Source organism: Channa argus, chromosome 21 (genome assembly GCF_033026475.1).
Source record: "Channa argus isolate prfri chromosome 21, Channa argus male v1.0, whole genome shotgun sequence".
Classification (NCBI taxonomy): domain Eukaryota; kingdom Metazoa; phylum Chordata; class Actinopteri; order Anabantiformes; family Channidae; genus Channa; species Channa argus.
The window spans coordinates 1,717,134-1,739,193 of NC_090217.1; the positions used below are offsets into that span (position 1 = coordinate 1,717,134).

General features: G+C 39.5%; 1 protein-coding gene across 4 annotated transcripts in view; it reads right to left on the reverse strand.

Moving 5' to 3' along the window:
* The window catches only part of phf21b (PHD finger protein 21B), an 82,751-nt gene extending 61,914 nt beyond the window's left edge, over nucleotides 1-20,837 (reverse strand). The window contains exons 1-2 of one of the 4 annotated variants that reach the window (XM_067489986.1): nucleotides 20,717-20,837; nucleotides 18,274-18,339 (exon numbers count right to left, since the gene is read on the reverse strand). Coding sequence is in view for 3 of the 4 variants with exons in the window: in XM_067489982.1 (XP_067346083.1) it covers nucleotides 18,274-18,339; nucleotides 18,969-19,022 (120 nt within the window). In the remaining variant the exon portion in view is untranslated. Of the gene's footprint in view, nucleotides 1-18,273; nucleotides 18,340-18,574; nucleotides 18,889-18,968; nucleotides 19,319-20,716 lie in introns of those variants that run through there. The other 3 variants (XM_067489982.1, XM_067489983.1, XM_067489985.1) reach the window with 3 other exon arrangements.
* Between the last annotated feature and the right edge of the window lie 1,223 nt (nucleotides 20,838-22,060).

Genomic DNA, 22,060 nt, shown 5'->3' on the forward strand with positions numbered 1-22,060 from the left:
CCTGTAGAAAGGAGAAATCAGCCAAAAAGCATGAAAGCAGTGACCTTTTAAAAGTGGCCAAGCTGCCCAACGCCCACCAGAAGAATTCTCGGCAGATTCTATTTTTCCCCCCATTTAGGTTTGTTCAATAGTTTACAATTTCTCTTTTGCTGTTTGTGTTTTGTATTTTTACCAGATGAAAAGGCCTCAGAACACCCTGACATCTACTTTAGCTACAACCCCACATGATCAATTTTTCAAAGGGTCTTTGAAGTCACCCTTGTTGCATACACAGTCCTATTTCCTTTTATGGTGAGGACTCGTCTCCTTTTAAAAAGGATGCAACTAGGAGCCTCAATAATGCATAAAAAGCAGGGCATTGTGGGATACTGGCCTAGAAGGAGTATGTAAATGAACCCTGGGTACGAAGGCCAAGCAGAGGCCACTCCCACACGTTGTTCTGGTTTAAGATATAGGAAAAAGTACATTTCTGCTGTTTTAAGGTTTTGTGTTCTGACCCAGCAGGAGAAGAGCAGCAGCTTCAGTGACAATCGCCCTCTTTTCACCATCATGTGATGTCAAGAAAAAAAAAAGAGCTATTAACAAAGCTGCAGCATTTCAAATTTTCACACATGTCTGGCCTAGAATCAGGACCTGTCGACAGAAGAACACTTTCTCCAAGTATAAGTACAAAATGGTTTCCATAACAAGCACTAATTTCTTTTTGCTCTTTGTTAGTCCTTTTCAATAATTGACCTCTTTCTGGTGCTGTCTGTTTAGCTGCCTCAGTGAGTCTATTGTTTGTTCCCAAAAAAAGCCTCGATGAACAAACCACTTCCTCACCCACACACACACATACAGAGGCAGGAGACGGAGGGAGAGGGAACAGAAAGCTAATCAGAGAGCCGAGAATAAGGCCTGGACAGCAGGGGCTGAGAAGGAACCAGCTGCTATGGGAGAGACAATAACATTCATCTCCTTCCTCTGCTCACCTTCTCACAAAGACCTGTGATGACAAATACTGCTGATCTCCATGCTTACAGGCAACCATATGTTCCATACATGCCTATAGTTGAAGTCTAACAACCCACTACTATTTAAGTAACATTAGCACTATGCTGTCATGTTTTCTAGGGATTCCAACAAAACCAATCAGTTTCATTACAAATGACACACTAGCATGCTATCTGAGATCAGGTTTATATCTTTACTTGTTAATTAACATATCTTGCTTTGCCTAAGCCACAAGCAATGGACAAAATCATACTTTACTTTCGCTATTCTTCTGAGCGCTGTCAGGTTCCTTTAGACAACTTACTGTCCTCCACATCCTTTCATCTTGTATCTAACAGAACCTGTCATAAAGGAGACATGTATCACCCATCCAGCTGTTAGCTTAGCTTGGCTGCCGCCCCCTTCAGGTGACTTTTGTATTAAAATGTGCCTGTGGCTACTGCTGGTAATCCAGCTCAGAACACACAACATTTAAATAAAACATCTCAGTCACGTGTCTCGTCTTCCACACCAGCCCCAGGCCAAAGTGCACCAGACTAGCCTGTGGACTAAACAGAAAGAATCACACTAATACAATAAGCAAGCTTACAAAATCTCAGAGTTACTGGGAATAATAACTAATACAATGACTAAAGTTCAAAGTGTAATCCCTTGTGTTACTTAGTACTTAACACTAGCAATCAGTGCAGGATGACAGTGATGCAAGTTTCATTAACCCTGATTGAAATCCAATAATATTTTTAACTTTAGACTTTACATGTATTCAGGCAAACACTTTTTTATGCTGATAAAAAAAATATCAGTTTGGGATCTGATGTCATTAGCACACTGTCCTATTTAAAATTTACTTGGTGACCTGTGTATCTCACCCATCATTAGGACTGTGAAGAATACAAACTGTCATGTTTGTTCTTGTTTGCTGTGTGACTGATGCTAAAACTTCTCTTTTACCAATCATCACCATTCAGGACCATTATCAGTACAATTCTTCAGCTCTGGAGATGACGGAGGCCATGTTGGGTAAAAACAGTCTTATTCTTCTAGTTGTTTTCCCTGCATACCTACACTGAATCCTAACCTTTTTAAGAGCCGTGTTTAAACAGGAGAGGATAGAGATTGCAGGACAAATCTGCAGAGTTGTCTGATCCCCAAGTGACTAATCCCAGTGGCATGAGAAAGCGATGTGATTTAGTGATGACAGGAGCCGACGCCTGGCAGCCAAAACAGCAACAACAACAACAAAATGACTTTCTACTCCTGTCAGGCTGCCACCACTGCTCCCCCTCTTTTTTCTTCCTATTTTTGAAGCTGTAAACTCCCCTCACTCCAGCGCTCCCACTCTATGTTTAATCAGGATGACCTCTTTAGTTCGAAGGATAAATAAAAGATTAAAGAGAAGCCCAGTTAATACAAAAGCAGGAGGACTGGGAGCTCAGAAACTCCCTTTCAACTCCTGACTTCTTTAGGTCTCTGCGAGTTTGAGCTGTTGACTCACCTTATGAAACACCGATCGTAACAAAAAGCTATAATTTGAATTGGGAATCCAAACTTAGTTCCAGTTTGAACAGAATAAAAAATGCCAAGTCCTGAGTATCTAAAGTGAACTTCATTTTAGTTCCAAACAAGGGCAACATACAGTATCTGCAAGGACATAGACTACGGACCAAAAGTTAGGGCTACTCGACTTTTGGGATAAATTTAGGGCAAATGTCAAACGTTCATACTACAGTGATATAATATCATGAAAGCAGGGCATTTAAGTAGAAGCATGTAATGGTAATTTCTTCAAAACAATTGATTGAAACAAAAGCTAACAACAGCAGGTATACGTGTCGTCTTAGTCTCATGATGTCAAAATATGAGCAACATAATGAGAGGGGACTGTTTAAATGCAAAATGTCATTGAACCAGAGCAATTAGTGGCTGATTCATGGATCAGACATGATCCATATTTTATGTTGTGATCTTTACCGATAATCACCTTGTTACAGAGCAGCATGTCATACAACAAAGACTGAAACATTGAACAGTTGGACATGTGCATTCAAAAGTTTAGAGACAGTCAGCAGTTTAGAGAAGTCCAGCTCTAAAAAGGTTACCGCAGTTAACAGTCCCAAGTTATTATTATTATTTAGTCCAGGGTGTGTTGCAAACAGCATTGTATCACTTCAGTGTAAGTAAATTGGTCAAGTTTGGCAAAGTCTACAGTTAAAAGTGGCAAGACCCCAGGCCAGTAGAATTAAAGGTGGTAATGAAAGAGCATGTTATGCATTTATTGGGACTCTTGGGATTACAGTCCTTTTACATTCAAATCAGTGATCACTGATTATAGCTACTTTAAAATGCAGTTTAGTTCTTCATGTAGCAGGAAAGTTAAAAAAACAAACGCTGATTAAAACCTGTGGGCGATAGTTTGGGTAAATCTCCCAACACATAAAGGTAAAAACATCTTCTTGCCATTTGGAAAAGCAGCTGCAGGAATCCCAACGTGATGAAAATCCAATGTAACACTGTCAGGTTCAGATAGTGAAGCTGCTGTGTCCTGGCAGAGCTGCGTAAACTCACTCTCTCTCTGACAGATGGAGGTGAAGTGGGTTATGGGAGCAGCAGGCTGCTACAGCCCATCATACTGTCAGTCTGTGGGTTAATTGAATCAGATGTGAGCAGGGTGTCCCCAATGTCCATACATGCTTCTTTTTAACTGATCAAAGTGCTGCACAACAGCAGAGCTACTCGCCATGAAAACCTGACAACCTCACAGCAATGCTCGGTGGAAAACATGGAGGAGGTAAAATCTTTTTGGAGTCAAGTCTGGTTCAGATTAGCAAAAATTCTACAGAGATCCACATTTTTATCATGTGGAGAAATAGCAGTCTGCCAAAAGAATGAAAAGAAAATTCAGCTAACTCCTAACAGAGGCCATGTGAAGTACCTGTCACATGGTAAATCCACATAATCCAAGACATTCTTGGGCCCCAACTGATAATTCCTATTGATTTTAATAATCATTTAATGCCTTTATGCCGAACCAGCAGGTCAAACATGTTGACGACTTACGCAGGGTTTACAATCACCTAATACTAAAGAAACTATGCTCCTTTTGAAAAGGCGAGACGAAGACATTTGCTAATGAAATGCAATTTTTTTTTAAGCTCTCAAAATCATGTATTTTCTAGTTGAACGTTTGGGTGGATTATTTCATAAAAATTGTCAGTAAGGTAAAAAAAACATGCTTAATGATCTGGAGTTTTAAAATCTCACATGAAGACATTACAGATGCTGCTGTCTCTGTAACTGTCAAACAAATCTGCCGTGAAGTTGGGCTGAGAAGTTGCGGTTCAACGTTTGATGATAAAGTGGCTCCTTTGGCCAGGTCCAGCTGCTGACAGTGCACAGCAGTGTTGTCGGCTGGTAAGCTGCTGACCGAAGCCTCACACGGTTATCAGCACTAAGACAAGCTGGAAAACCCTATCAAGGAAAAAGTCAATACGTCTGCCGTTTCTACTACTGCGCCCTTTACAGAAAAGAAAAATGATTCAACAAGGTTCTGATTCTAATCTCAGCGGAAACGGTCCTTTAAACTGCAGCATTAAAGGTGACTTTATCCAAACAGCTGGATTTGCAGCTACATAGCAGGACGGAGGGTTCAGTTCTTTCATGTCATTCTTTAATTTTTTTCCTAACAATTACGATACATTTTGTCCCTGTAGAGAAATGTGTTCTGGTTCCATGTTGCAAATCCAGGAAAATCCATCAGCCTATACAGACACATGCAGATGTATTAAAAACTGCTTTTGGTTGTCATCTATGCAAGTAATGCATGTAATACATTGAGTAATTGGTAAATCTTCTCAACCAAACTGGAGCAAAAAGGTTTGACATCCAGTATTAAATGTAATGTTCAGCAATTAGTCTGTTTATCTTTTGACAGAAAAACTATTTTCTGGTTCCAGCCACCAACATGTAAATTAAACCTCGACAATGTTAGTGTCAAATTCAAACCTACCTCATTATTTATGGATCACGTTTCTTCTACGTTTTCCCAGTTAAGTCTTTAAAGGACAGTTTTTAATATATCATGGCATCTTATGTATTCTGACCTCTGAATCACATACTGAAAACATGGTACACCCCATAATGTCTGATACTGGCTTATGTTTATAACATCTGGTTTTGATTTGATACTTGACACTACTTGATACTTGTGGCCTGACATGATGGTTATTTGCTTTTTGAGGCCAACAATAATATTCACATTTGAGTTCTTTCTGACAACAATTAAACAACAGAATTTAATACAGTAACATGTTTCTAGCCCATAACTGATGCATTGCAGACTTATTAAAATTGTTGACATACATGTTTTTTTAATCGCTGTACTAGATTGGGAAGCCTATAAATAGAGATGAAGGAGAACCAAAGTGTGTATGTGAGCACATATTGTGTATTTTTAAGCATGTTTAAGTGTAAGTGAGGAGTCTGTGGGTGTAGGTGGTACATGTGTACATACTTTGTGTTATATGCTTACTGTGATTTTAAGAGACTCTTGGGAGATTAACCATTTGGTAAAGCTGAACTATTTCTACAAATCTACACACACACACACACACACACACACACACACGTTATAAGTCAAAGGTTGTTGAAGACCTTCAGTCAAAGGATGGAATGAGCACATTCAGCTTTTTAACCCCTCCACAACCACAACAAATCTCATTATCTGTCCAAACAAACTCACAAATCTTTATTTGAGAAGTATTTGCAAACTAAATGTGCCGTCAATCCACTGATTTCTGACTTGCATTTTTGGGCTGCCATGTTCCCTCTTGTAAGGTTATGAATGCCAATTAAAGCCTACTTGAAACTAAATGGCAGGGATCAGCTTAAAATGGATCCAAGCAGACACATTTTTCACAATGTTTTACAGGCCTCATTATGATTTGAAAATGATTGCGAGATTAAAAAGAAAGTAAAAAGAATAATAAGACTTTGTTGCCACAAAGAGATAAATTTCTCTATGTAGTAGTTGCCATGTTCTTGTGTAGTGTCGGCATTTTTCTAATGCAGCTTAAATTTACTGACTGATATACAGCAGCAGCGTTCAATACGATACATCTGTGGTGACTTACTGTTGTCCAAAAACATCAGTCAGGCTCTGCCCACAGCTTAGAAAAACTCTTTACACATAATTTTATTAAAAACTGACCTTATTCTATCAGTTTAATTTACCTATAGCTGCTGCACATAAACCCAGCAGGGTTTTCATATCAACAACCGTCAAAATGAGGCGTAGTGAACAGTTGCAGCCTTCAAATTACAGTGGTTTGAACATTTTCAATGGTGCACTCATCAAGAACATTTAATAATGTGTGGAATATACACAGTATATTTTTCAGGACGTTAGAATTACTTAAGAGAATGAAGTCCATCCAACATCCAGTTATATCATACGCTTTAGATTGCTGGAGAAAAAGAAAGCACACTCCACCACTGTGTGCTGATTGACAGATAAGTGGTGACTCCAACCTGAGCTGAACTGTAATCTCTTATGCATGAAAGCACACATGTACACAAGTCGCTTTCATGTCAAGAAATTTGCTTATGTCTCATAGTTGTGTTCAGATAGACATTATTCATCGTGTCAGTCAGTTGGACAGCTAAGATGTGGACGATACGAGTGGGAGGAAGAAGAGAAAAAAGAAACTGACTTAATATGTGCCATATGAATGCTGTCAGCCAGGTCGTAGTCAAACGGAAACAAGCACACACACACACACACACACAGACTTTTAAATTTTGTAGAACCATAAAAAAAAATAATAATTCATAGCCAAAAGTCTTCAGGCCTAAATGTTATTACTGAAATATCTGAGTAGAAGACTAATTTACATAAGAATGGAAGTATGGACACACACAAAGCCGTAGTCCAGGCAACCTGAGGGTGACGTGATGCTACGATAATAAGAGGTGAGAACATGTGAGGAAGTTTATTAAATGGTTAGGACTGAATGAGCAAGACTGAAGCACTTTAAAAGGGAGAGAATTAGTTACTTCAGCATTTGTATCTTCAGGTCATCGCTACTGTGCAGAAAGACTGAAGCCAAAGCAGTTTCTAATGCTCTGGGACTCAACAGATCCACAGAGAGACAGAGAGAGAGAGACACCATCCACAAGTGGAGATGATTTGGATCACTACAATACACTACGGTCAAGCATGGTGTGATGTGTGGGGACAGCCTGCGGAATCGGTTTCAGGATGACTTGGTATGACTAAGGATAACATGAATTCTGCCGTTTGCTAGAGAATGGTAGAGAACGGAGAAGTAAAAGTTTCGCTCATCAGTTTGTGACTATGATTACAAGCAGCTCCTGAAACTCTTGTCGTGGGGAGAAATTTTCACATCATATTACAGAAGATACAATACAGTACAACCCCATCTCAAGCCTAATCCAACTTTTTAGACCACACAGACAGTCTATGCCAAACAGACAATAAATGTATCAATTCTGCCATCAGAGCGGTCAAATATCCAGCCAGAAGTCTGCCACAAGCCTGTGCATGGCCATCAAAAGCATGTGCAAATGAACACTCAACCAAATAGTAAATATCCAAGTAAATATACAAGAATAGCATTGATAGTTTTAGCCTGAAACTTTTTCCTTGTATAGTGTACAATCATTCTGCCCCAAACAGAAAGGAAAGGAAAGGATGGATGTGCTGAGTTGTTGGATTTCAAGTATCAAGTAAGAGACAAGAAGAACAAGAACAAATAAAGGCCTGAAGGTAAAACTCCAACATTTATCGATTACAGCATTAATGTGCTACTAGTAGACTTAATGTAAGTGCTCAATTTCCTTGAACATCAGCATTGTTCCCATGAAATAACACACTACAGACCGAGTGATTTGATCCATTTCACACACCCTTTATATCTGTGATACACTACTCTAAACTACCATCAGGTTGAACTTTGCAAATACCAAATTTGCCAATATAATTGACTGTAACTTCCTACCAGCTAAAGCAGACAGTGTGGATGGTATTTGAGTGCAGAAGGAAACAGCACTGTGTCCATTGACACATTGATGTCCATGAAACTGCAACAATTAACTTCAGGTCTGCGTGAAATTGAGCAATGATACGGACTTGTGCTGAAAATACCATCACCACAAAGGGCAGAAGATAACTCTCATAAACAAAACATGCACATTACTCAAGCACAGCAGCACTTTGTCTCCACTGCACAAACAAGTCTTCAAAAAGAAGAACAGGCTCTGTGCATGATGCACAGAGGCAATTTCTGAATTATTACAGCAATTTTCACAGCTTTATGAGTAGGATAATCCGAGCTCTGCAGCTCTCTACTACATGACTCTCTCATTCCCTGAAGGGAGAACAAGACAGTCTGAGCTGAAAGATGTTTCCACCTGCCAACTTCGAAACTCCCTGCAACTGCAAGAAAGCTGTTTGCAGGCATCTTTACTAATGAAGTTGTCTCTTAAATAAAACACAAATGTCTTCTATACCTGATCTTGGGCTTCTTCTGGGGGCTTTACTATTGAGATTATTACTATTATTAATTTTCTGATAAGCAATCACTTCAGTGAGGAAATAAATTCCATTGCTACAACTCTTACAGAATTGGAGAAACTCAAGGATGAAGTTAAACTATTTTGATTTAAAAACAAAATTGGTAAAGTTATGTGAAAGTCATATTAGGAGAAAAATGGTGCATTTGTGGAAAATTTCTAGTTTTACTGAATAATTTTAAATTCGATTTTGCATCAAAAAAGGTTGAAATATCCTGAAAATAAAGCAGTAATATTATGAGGCTTAAGTTATAATTTTCAATGAGGTTGTAATTATTAGTAGTAATTTTTACACCAAAATGATATTGTGAGATTTAAAAATAATTACACAAGAAAATCCTGTAATATTGATTAAATAATGAATGCACAGTTAAAATATCCTAATTGTTGTACTTCATTAGAAGAAGACCTGGAGATAATAGTGCAAATATTGCAGATGCTGTAATTTTACACAAAGCAAAAAGCTATATTAATATAGATTTATTAATATAAGAACTTAACAAGCTTGTGTCAGAGTATGGAATTTTAGTAACAATGCAACAGAAGAAGAAAGTTTAGATTTTAGAAAAAGCTATTAAGAAAACTACAAGGTGTTTTCTTGGACATAGTACAGCTATTTGGTGTAGTTGGAGCTAAATATTGACAAAAGTATGAGAAAAAACAAATCTGGAACATCTGATCAAAGGATAATTAACCTAACATCTGACAAAGAGAATATCGTGTTCAAATTTTCTCTGAGGAACACATGAGGTCTTGTGCTGCGTTTTCGGCACAGTCTGAAGTGTGTGAGCATGCAGCAGTTACAGAACAGAACAAATAGCTTGCTTCATACTCAGTGTTTCAATCGATTTCACCAACTTGTGTCTTTCATTCTTTATTCCACAAAACCAGTTCTTTCAAACCAAACTCACACTCATTATTATTTCCCTGGGGATCAGCTCATGTGCTGTTGTGGAACTGGGGAAGCGATGAAATTTAATGACGTTTTTCTTTTTTTTTCATGTCGGTCTTTCAAGTGATTGTAACTCTGAACCAAGAGGGAAAACTCTCGCCCTGCCTCTTCACTTTTAGCACGGAGCGAAAAAAATAATAATAATAAAAATGATCACCCAGCAACATTGATCTCATCGGTTACTACAGACCAAGTATGACAAGATCCCAAATGTACCTTTTTTTGTTGTTTAGTTGTTTAATTTGGCATAGAGATACAACATTTGTACTATAATGCCTTCAGGGGCTCAAGCCCAAATTATAATAATTATTATAATTGTTTGGTAGGGAGGTTTTAATTTATGTAAATTTTGCTCATCTGTGAACAGTCAGAAAAAAATAAAAAAAGTCATTTTAAGTTGTAAATGTGAGACAGAAAGTCAATGTAAATGTAATTGTATTTAATTTTAAACTTGAATTCTATGCATAAATTCAAATATGACATGCTGTTGCCCTTTTAAGCAATAATTTTGGTGGGGTCCATATATAAACATGTAATCAAAGGTTTTCACAACAGTAATTTTGCAAGAATTGTACAAGTAATTTTATTTTACAAAAGCAACCTCAATAGGAAAGCAATGTTTAATAATGAGTCATAATTTTTCAAGAAAAAAGTAATTTCAACGTGTCAATTACAGCACGTCTAGAAGTCCAATGCAGAAGTGTGAGGTACACAGAATGGTAAGAAAAAAAACTATATGAAAATGTAATATAAAAATGCCATATTCTGGTTTAGTAGGGCACTGACATAAGTGTGAATCGTGTACCTATTTCAGCATTTCCTGTTGAAAATGAAATATGATCCTCCTTGGAGTAAAGAAACATATTCAGTGCTGCTCCCTCTTTACATTACACACTGTTGCTGTGTGCAGAAAGATGACAGTGTTTCAGAGGGAGAAACAGCAGCATGGCAGTCAACATGGGTTCATTCATCTCAGCCTTTCTGCTCCCTCTGCCTGCCAGCACAGCTACATCAGCACTTTTCTGTGAGTCTCTGGAAATGACTGTTTGCTGTTCAGTAATAAGGAGCCATCATGTGGATCCACGGCTGCAGGATGATACAAAACCAGGTCTCAAAAGCAGGAGGAACACTGGATTTGAGTCAACAGCAGGTGATGTGACACCTGTTTACTAGCCTGACACAACTACGAATGGTGCTTGTTACAGAAAACACCGGGTTTGCTCTATTAGGGAGCCAATTCTACGTATCGGGGTAATATGGGTGGGATTTTATGGTTCCGTTGAAAATAAAGCTCATCAGCAAACCTTTTTTGTGTGTGTCCACCTCAGCCTAACTTTGCTGCAGGGCTTACATTTACAGTTCTGAACCAGGACCTTCAATATTAGATAAAATGACTGGAGTACAGTGCCTAGTTTTATTACAATATGAGGGGGGCTTTGGGGGGGGGATGCGTTGACTAGTTTGACAGTGATCGAAATAACAGGGACGTATAACCTGTCAGGACAGCAGAAACCTGATCTTCATCTTCTCTGGCAACTCTAACATCTTAGAGGGTTCTTTTTAAAACTATTTCAGTTTTTAATGCCCATCCATCCTTCCACACTGTCACACTAACCTCAAAAACCAATGAACCACTAACACAGATGCACATAACCTCATAGCTGCTAGAATGTTTTTTCCCCCCATCTCTATCACTATTTTTACAGGCTAAGCATCTATAAGATCTAAACAGGGTCCAACAACACTGAATTTAAGACTATTTAAGTCCTTCTCAATATCAGCAACAAAGGTTTAACATACAATTACTGTTACAGTCTCTGGCCTTTTCCCCTCTCCTCTATTCATATTGTGTTTCCTTGGTTTGTGTGCCTACCTGGTTGACACGCCTACCCCGTTCCTGATTGTCTACCTAATCCACCCCCCCTCCCCTCCTCTCCTCTGCCCATCCTCCTTACTCGTCATTGGTCTGGCTTCCAGAGCCTCTGTACCTCCTCTGTTCCCTGATTGGACAGACTTGGGATCCACCTACCAATGAGAGCCTGCAAATGATACACCTGCTCACAAACACTTAATAGCAGCTGTGATTTATTGTGAGCAGCTTGTCACTGCTGTGCACTGTGCTGTGTTTGCTACCTTAGTAAACTGTACTTAGAATTGCTGTCAAGCCTGTGTGTTAGGTCTATTGGGTGCTTGATAACTTTGTTTAGTTTAACTTTGAGACATAAGTAAATGCAAAAGCAAAACATCAAAGGCAAAATGTTTCAGTGTTTCTTTTGTTTGGTTGCAGATTACTTTTCCCTGCTGACTCCATTTTGATTAGTCATTCTTTTGTATAGACTTATTACTTATTTTGTTTTATATAATGGATGATGGATGCCTCAAGTCTGTTTACAGACACCTTTTGGTTTTTGTACCTTTTTTTTTAATACACTGGACTCAAACCTACTTATTTATATTAAACAGGTTAATCATTAAAACACTTGGGATTTTCTTTTGTAGGGTCGTAACAATTACTCAAGTACATGAATTCATTGACATTTATAAATCACATTTTTGTTACCATTTCCATAGATGTATATAAGAAATAAATCCTAGTAACAAAGTCAATATATGCTGGACCTATGCATTGATTATTGAACACGACTACGGATCAGAGACCCAAAAACAATGAGACAAAAAGGAACAAAGACACAAAAGCAACTGCAAATTAAAAATAAATAAATAAACAAACAAACAACAAAAAGAGGCAAAAAACTAACCACAGATTTAAAAGATCCACAAAAAGATGCAAAACTGCAGAGATTAAAAAAAAGTGCTAAAAGATTAAGAACAACCACAAACGCTTAGAAAACAACTAAAATAGCAGTTGTGCTATTTGTAGCCCTTATGAGTCTCTTTCAGTTTGGTCCTATGTAAGACGGGGGGGGGGTCCTACTTGTCCATGCCCCAGGATATATTGTCTCATAAGCTGCTCATGTCTCATGATAAAGAGCCAAAAGTCACAATTGCCATTTGTGTCTACAGCAGCCAATACAACATTTGTAAATGAAATAATTTTAATAAAATACCTGCTAAGGAGTTTTTTTAAAGAAAATACTCAGTGCTATTTAAGACCTGCAGATACCCTTCAAAGGTTCTCAGTAACAGATTAAAAGGTAAAGCTGGGAGACAGACAGTCACTAAGCAGTACTGTCCTGCCTCAAGAAGACTCATTGCAGGGTTTCTTTCCATGTTGCTCTTAATTAAAGCTGAACGTGCCTTCCAGTAATGATTAAAAAGAGTCCGCAAACAAAAAAGGGGGACGATTTGCTGCAGCCTCAAGAGCACTGGGACAAAAGAGAGCAGATTTATAGTCCTCTGAGACTGAATGGGGATCTGCTGCTTCCTGCTAGTGATATGAGGACGCCCTTTAGTTGGCATGCACACGCGCACACAAAGCTCTGTTTGTCTTAATATCAGAATCTAAATCTGCCAACTCAAAGTTTTCTCTACAGGATTAATGCCTGGAAAACATTCATGGATGTGTCAAACAAATCCAAAGTGTGTCATATAGTGTTTATGTAATCAAAGCTGCCTCTAGAAACTTAATGCAGCATTACTCTTAGAAAATAAAATTTCCAGACATGCAGCTTAAAAATAAATAAATAAATAAATAAATACATACAGTTTAGCTATTGTCAGAAGAATAAGACATTTGATTCACTTTGATTCTGGGAACATCTTGATAGAATGAGAATAGTAACTGCAGCGGTAGCATGTTAACAGTTTACAGCAGCTGACAACAATCTCCAATTCTGACCCACTTATGTTTTGGTTCTGGAGCTTTAAAGTGCATCACAGGCATCAGCAGATAAAGTTTACCAAGTTGTCTTAGAACTGTTAAACATTCAAACTTCCAATTGTTTTTATCCATGCTGCCTTTAAATTTCAGCTTGACCATCTTCTTCTGAATGTATGAAACAGTCAGAAATCTCCAGAATGAACACACAAGTAAGAGTAAAGGTTGTTGGGAATTGTTTTGTTGTTATTATAATTATTATTTAAGTCCTCAAAATCCTCTTTTCCTTTGGGCTGTTCCCTTTCAGGGGTCACCACAGAGAATCCAACCTCAGCATCCTTAGTAGATGGAATAAATGGATGAATACTTTTACAGTTCCACAAGCAAAAAAGCTCTAGAACAAAAAAATAAGTCAACCTTCTATGATAATTCCCTCTTTGGATTTTTGACTGCGTGATATGATCAAAACCACCAGTAAGCATGAAAGAAGGCAGTAAGTAGACTAGTTGGTCTGAAACACACTGCCACCTTAACCAATTTCTCTTGGATTATTGGTCAAACACAAAGATATTTTTATTTTAACATACATCATAGCTTCCTTTAGCTCAAATGTGATCAAAGAGAAATTAAAGGCAGTAAAGAAATAATAATGAATTATATTTATCTACTCTTATTTGCAGATATGAATAATATCTACTTGTAGATATTAATAATAGGTTATCTAAGGAGGAGACATTTTATGATGTGGCATTGCTTTTTGTTACTACTAGTGGCAATGTCTTAACTCCTGCCTTTAGGATTCCTCAACAATTTGTCATTTTCCACTGTGAAACGTGTGCATGCTAAATAAAAGCACTGTGAGGCCAAGTAGGTTCCAGTTAAAGCCCACTTCACATTTAAAGCAAGGAAGGAAAGAAAACAGGATAAATTGGCGAAGAAAGTTCCCTAAACATATCGATCAGGCTCTTAGAGAAAATCTGCGTGCGAGTCTGTAGGGAAAGCTAGTCCTTTACACCAGTCTGCACTGTAAAACCATGAGTTAGTCCATCAGAAATCCCTAAACCTTCCCTGGGTTTAATCAGCACTGCAGGAGTCTGTAATGAGCCATCGTGGGATTAGCCCAAGTTTGGCTTCATTTGCTGGGAAAAGTTCACCTGCTCACCGGCCTCCGTACAAAGCCCGTTCTCTGTCTAGACATGGCCAAATGTGAGTACCACTCCCTGAAACCTTTACCCTGGCTCAGCAGGCGCAGGCTGAGGATTGAAGGATGGAGAGAATAGATGGAGGGAGCAGTCAACAGCTTCACCCGCATCTCAAATGTCCAATTACTGAGCAGAGCTGATGTATGACACAGTACAGTTTTAGCAGCTGACCACTGACCTGCACTGACTAGTGCATGTGCAAAAAGAAAATGAGTGCAGTAAAAGAGACAGTGTTGACTTTAAATAGCTTTTAACCAGACAGGATCCTGTTATAGCAGCTTTAATGTCACCTGAAGGGCTGTAAAGGAATAAATAGACACACTTTGTTACTGTTTCTTTCTCTTAAACCTGCAGCATTTACCTTTCTGACTACTTTCACTTCGACTTGTGACATTATGAAAGTGAATTTTCCACTTTCAGAGCTTCTACTAGACCATTTGTTTCTCGCTTCAAAATACAAAAAAATAATAATTACTGAATGATTATTACTTTCCTTGAAATAAAGTAGCGTGAACACGACATAAAAGCACGTGTCCTGTTTAAACTCAGGGTTCCTGGAGGCACAAGGATTATTTATATTAAATAAATTAATATTTTGAACCCATTTCAGCACATCATCACAAATAAGTTAACAGTATAGAACTGGGACACACTTGTGACCTTTAAACACAGCAAAATCCTGAAAATCCAATCATCCAGAAAAGTCCCATTTCTCATTATCCATATATCTTCAGTAGACGTGATAATTTGAATCAATCAGGCACCTTTACTACACAAAGTAAAAGCAGCTTTGTTCTGTGCACTACTGTCGTGTCCTCCTCTTCACCATGCTCATTTTAAGGGTGCTTAGATGTGCACATGCATAGATTACCAAACAGGATTAGGGGGAAGAGGTCTATGGGCCTGATAGGTCAGGGGGCCCATGGGTTCAAGTTTCTGTATAAAGGAAGTGTTAATATTTCTTATCTAAATGTCACAGAGCCTGGTTAAGACACAAAAAGACCAAAAGTAGATGCGAAACAATCCAAAAGAGACCATGAAAATGGAAAGCAAACAAACAGTCAAATTGTTTAAAAAACAATTATCAAAAAGAGACATCTAAAATAAATACCAAGGACCCAAAAAGATAAGAAACAGGAGATAACTGCCAAAAGATGGAAAACGATTTTTTTTAAATGCAAAAAAAAAAAAAACTATTGACAACAAAATTACCTGAAATAATTGCAAAACTATTAAAATTAGACTACGCAAGAGAGAAAATGACCAAAGTCAGTCAACAGTTGACTCAGTCAAAAGACCCAAAAAGAGACTGTTGAAAATGACCAAGTATAGACACAAAATAGCTATAAACTGCATGACTGCCTCATTTGTAGCTGTGTTGTGTCTGTCAGTTGGGGGGTCTGGGTTGGGGGTTTAGCTCTCTGTACTCAGTTTAATTGTAATCAGACCATAAATGTACAAAAAAATTAATTAAGGGAAGCAGGAGTATCTATCGTCACAGATGCTACCTTTCTAAAGGCCTTTACTCTAATTCAAGTCCAGTAGCTGTGGTATTTATTACAAGTTCTCCCTGTTACAAGACTTCTTGACAAAAAGGTACAATTTTGAATAAATACAAGAACCGAATGCTTTTCTACAGTTGCTGCAGACACCTTGGTTGCCCCATGCTAAACAATAACCCGAGCAGAACCGTCTAAACAACAAAAACATCTCGTCCCTACCTGACGAGTCAGTAAAAACTGGTGCTATGATGCAACAGAGAGCAAGTGGAGCAGAAGGAAAAAGAATCAATGAATCTATTCTTCTTCAAGGGCCAAAAATATGGCCATCAAGCATAAGAGGTGGTCGATTTAGATTTCATAGTGGCAGGAGACCTTGAAACACATACGAAGCAGAAAGAAAATCTAACCCGATTCTTACATGCACTTTCTCCATTTAATTTTATTGTCTAAACATTCTTCATTTGCATTCACATCCGTCAACTCCACAGAGCAGCCAGTTTCCCTCCACCCCTCCGCTGATAAACACTAGAGCAAAACAGGCTGTTATTAAAACGTGTTCTTATTCACAACATGGACGCTGAAGACAGACTGTTCTCCGTATTTAAAGCTCAGCTCCACACTGAAACCTTTTACTCACACTTTCTCCCTCTCTGTGAGGAAATAAAACTTGCACCCACAGGCCTCAAACTGTGACCATGGAATGACCTCCAGGCTTCATCCCAGCTAGGAGGCAGTTTCACAACCACACCAATAAACATTTGTGCAGTTATCTAATTAATCTGCTTCCGACTGATAAATACTCGCTCTGTTAGCAGCTTAAAGTTCAAGGAGAGTATATTTGGTGGAAAAGCAAATGTTGACAGAGCCTCAAAGTGGACTTAGTTTTAACCACAATCATTAAATCTGTGCGTGTGGATGTAAAATTTAAGATCAATTTGGTTTAAGAGGAATAGAGCGGTGGTTCATACGTGCAGAGGAAAAGTAAAGGTCACATTTTGCTGCTAAAAATGAAGCAGTGATTAAAAACATTGCCGTGCAGTGCTGACTGGGCTTTCTCTCTTTTTCCCTGCCACCCTCCCCCCTTCAAACCAAAAACAGCATCAAAGCAATCAAAATGGTAATGTTAGGCATGAATGGGGCCCATCCCCCCTCCTCCTCCACCTCCTGCACGAAACTCTGCAGACTTTTTTTCCTCTCCATGTTAGGGGGGAGAAACCACCCCCTCTTCTGTCTCAAAATGGAAGCTTCCACTACCAAACTGAAAGAAGAAAAAGAAAAATACAACACAAACAGCCAGGAGTCAGAGCATTCGGCAACCTGACTTGAAACTGGATTATGGAAACAGCCTCTCCTGGTTGTGCCCTGTTCCATTGTTGTCTTGCTATGTGCCTTTTTGCATGCAGCAAGTTAAAGGGGTTTAACTGCAAGTGCTTAGAAACTGAATTCCGGTGGAAACAGAATCGATTTAAGTCAGGCAGAGAGAAAACAGGCCTCTAGCAATTAAAATAAGACAACACAACGAGTGGCTAAATAAATATCGACCTATTTTCCTCGCATTCTTCTTCTTGCTAATGTAGGGCAGTTGTGTGCGGCTGCTGTCGGGCTGGGACCGACCGGCGGGGCGGTGCACCAGCAGCAGCGGCAGCCGGGGGAGCTGTTTGGAGCTAGCCACGGTGCTGAACACTGCTGCAGCCTCCATCATCCAGCATCCGTCTCCGTACTGCACCTGCCTCAAAGTTAATATAGGACACGGTATGCGAGCAATAAAGAGAGTGGAAAAGTGAAAGTGAGCGAATCAAATGCACCGCTGCGGTCATGTGACCGAGAAGAAATAACACCACCAGACTAAGTATAAAGTAACAAAACCCGCATGTTTAACCGCCTAAGACACACTCAAAACCAACTCCATGTCAACATTACTGCCCAGCGGAACCTTTAAACTTCAACTATGGGGTTTTTAAAAAGTCTGAGCCGAAGAGTTAGCTAAGCTGCTCCGTTATTAGCCTCCAACGTTACTCTCCAGAAACATGTCGACCTACTCAAAATGGACGCTAAAAATTTTCAACATTACACAACTTTGAGAGCTCAGGCAAGACCCGGGATGGAGCCCGGTGGTTAGGCTGAGCTATGCAACTAGGTAGCACACAATAAAAAAAAAAGGGGGCTTGTAGCAAATATTCACCACGTTGAAAAGCTTCCATAGCAATGTCAAAAACAAGGCAGAAAGCCTCACAGATGAAACCCATCGGAGCTTACTTGTTTATCGCTTAGGGCTGTTATTCTTGTTTGCCTGTCGTGCAGCTGTCTCCTAAGCTCCCCATCCTACAATAAAACAAAACATTTATCAGCAATAATGACCTTTTTCCTTTATTTTGGGGTAGGCACAGCATTCAAACTTCACAGCGGATATTTTCAGCAAAAACGGACAGGCTTGCTAACTAACAAGTAGCCGAGCAGAGGAGGAGATTTATGCTGATAAAGTTTCTCGCACACTCCCCAATTCCCTCGGATCGTATCGCTGGGGACTCTTTCAGCAAAAGCCAGCTAACATATTTACCTGTGGGTGCTGCTTCATCTGAGCAACTAGTTTGTGCACGACGGAGCAGCGAAATTAGAAAAGTGTCTCAAGTTAAAGGGAGGAACAAAGCGATGTTAGCTACATACAGCGACTCTGGCACCTCATAAATATTCAGGTCGCGTCCTGATCGCCACACAGCACCACCGCATTCTCACTCCGATTTCCTCGCAGAAAACCCCAGCGACAATTAGCCAAAGTACAGTGAAAAGTGCACTTAATCAGACTTGGAAGTGGACGCGGTGTCGCCGGCAGACATTACAATGTCGCAGAGTTAATACCCTTCGGAAGCTCCCATCCCTCCACATTTTCACCCGGCTGCTCTCACTTGCTTCCCAACACCAATAACGACAGAATAACACGATGTTTCATTTACCTGATGACATTGGATTTCTACTTTCAGCGCCTCTTGCAGGCCTTGTAGTTCCATGTTCCGACTAGAAAAGCACTTTTCTCCCACTTTCGACGCGGCCGAGACGAAGTTTAAGTGAATTAAAGATTTTTTTAAAGCGACAATAACAATTGAAAGAACAACTACTCAGGCTGCAAAGCAAGTTCTCGCTTCTTTTTACACGCCGGGACTCATCACACACTTTCCGCCCGTCTTCAAAAGTGCTCCAAACCCGATGAAAAGAGCTCAGGCCACGGACGAGTTCTCTCCCGATTACGGCCGAACGTGGACGGGTCCGTCGGGGGTCAGGTTAGCTTTTCTTTAGCTAAATTTAAGTTAAAAATGCGGGACTATATTTTGTCCGAGTCCGCGGCTCGATTTCACTTTGCCTGGGGAAAAGTTGCGCTTCGGCTGTCAATGGTAATTCCGAAGTTCCCGGATGGAGCAGACCCCCCCTCCTCCTCCAATCTTGAATCGAGCATGCGCAGTGTGCCTGGGACCCCACAGTGAAGAATATATATATATATATATATATATATATATATATATATATATATATATATATATATATATATATATATATATACACACACACACACACACACAAAGTTGCATATAAATACATTAAATATTTATGTATTACATTTTAATCGAGAAGGTTAGTACATATAAACGTATGTGTATGTGTGCGTGCTGTTGACAGACGGTAAGTTACTGGGGTATTTTCAATTTTAAAGTGTACTCTCCATTTATCAGTCAACACTTACTTTTTCTCCACTGAGGGGGATATTATACTGTTTTACTCCACTGCATTTATTGGGAATCTTTAATTATCAGTTAAGTTTTGCAGATGTAGATTCTTTTTAAAATGCTACATCTTTATACCTGCAGCTGTCAGTGCGCCTATTGTAACACAGGTCTTTGTCCTTAGTTTTTATCCATTACTGAAAATGTTTGTTTTCTTAGTTGAGTACAAGTTTTGTACATTTTAGAGCATGTTATCAACTTCAGTGAAATTTTTTAACTTGTAGTGGAGTATTTAGGTACTTTTACTTGAGCTTGTGTACTACAGCCTCTACCCACAGATAAATCAATATCACCCTATTTACAAAAAGTATTTTAAAAAATTTAATTATATTAGAACATCTGATCATCCCTAACCTTTAGTAATCCATATGATGCAAGACAGACAGATAGATAGATCTATCTAGATCTTTTAATATTGTGCATTCATGCATACCAAACATTAGTAAGAGAGCTTTTTTTCTACTATTGTAAGTACTATTAAAACCTTGTCTTTGAAATGTGTCAAGCAAGTGCATCAATATACAACCGATACCACAGCCTTATGAGTGTGTTCCTGGCATTTCTTCAGCGTATCCTGTAAATCATGTTAACTACTTTGTATTATTTAAGGGTTTGAACAGCTGCAGGAGTTTGTACTGTTTGGCCCATTTGTTGTTTGCTCGGTGAAAAACCGCTGCAACATGCACAAATAACATTTTCTGTTATGGTGACGATGAAAACCCAGTGTTTATTCATTAGTTTTCACTAGGATGACTAACTGAAGTCTAGGTTTGTCCAAGTTGATCGCTGAACTAGATATAAAAGTGTTCTAAATAAACCCACCATGAGTCATCTGTGTGGATTCCAGCATTGACATGTAAAATGGCAGCACAGAAATGTGGAAGGTTAGAACACATGAAACAACGAAAGCTTTCAACCAAACCTACCAAGTCTCAGGTATTTACCTCTTCGAACACAAAGAGGCCAAATGTGGCATTTTGTTGTCAGAAATCCGGTCTCTTTTCCCTCATTTGTGTCAGTCTGACCTCCGCCACCCCCTGCTCCTTCTCCCCCTTCTTCTCCCTCCTCCCGCCCTTTGAATCTAAGCCGAGCAGCGATTGGTCAAAGCTACTGGCTCTAGGCGGCAGAGGCGGGAAGGATGTGCCAATTAGGAGTTGCAAACTTATAACGAAAGGTTGACTAACCAATCGACATTACAGGAGCATTATAAGGGGGCGGGGCTGCACTCGAGAGTATGTGATCGGAGAGTTGAAGAACAGAAATGGCAGTTAACTATTGGACTTAAGCGGTAACTCCACGCGAGCAACTTCCACACAGTTTCAAACACATATTCTCACCGTTGACTATAAAAATGCTGCTTATATGTGCGTTTGGTGAGTTATCGGTTAGAATCCATACGGCATCGTAATGGGTTGAACAGAAAGTAGCACCATGGACAGAGGCAGCGTCTGCAGAGTCTCAGACGGACATCAGGGCGCTGCCGTGGAGCCAAGACTCAAACTCGACGTCAAAAAGCTGCACTGCCTGCAAACTATAAAGCGATAGTTTCCCGTGCTCGCTCCCTCCCTCCGTCCCTCCGAGGCTCGGCTCACCGCCTGAGACCCTCCCCCACCCGGCAGCTCTGCTGCTACATCAGCTGCTACTTTCCATTTCACGGCTCAGCGGTGAAACTCTTTAAGTTTCCTCCGCCTCTGAATCCAAGCTGCTCCGGTTTGTAAAGCTCCGCTCGGCCTCACTGTAACATCCGGTGCTGGAGTTCGCGGTGTTGAAAATTTCCTTCGTTTATTTCCGAATTTAACAGCCCGGTTAGTTTTCCTGTAAACCTCCTAGACTAAATAATATATTAATAAAGGAAGTAGTAGTAGTAGTAGTAGTAGTAGTAGCAGTAGTAATCAGCGGTGTGTGTAGAGCTGTTTTGATGGGGGCCAGGGCACATCTGGAAAACAAGTTGATGTGATCTATTCAAATTTTAATCACTTTTTTTACTGTGTAGCATTTGTGTGAGCCGACCAGGGTTTTCTCTGTTTGGTCTGTTTTGGTTAGGTGCCTGGAAAGTTTAGGTAGATTAATCTCACCACAAACAGCCCACATAAGGACTCAATCAGTATTCGGAGCTGTTGGCTCTTGCTCCAGTGTTACCTGAATGTGTCATAGAGCAGGTATCATGGAAACCTTCTTTGCCTATAATCGTCTGCTAATTTTACCAAGAACTGACATCTCCAACTCACCTGTGCTCCAGTTTTTATGTCACATTCACAGGACACATTCAC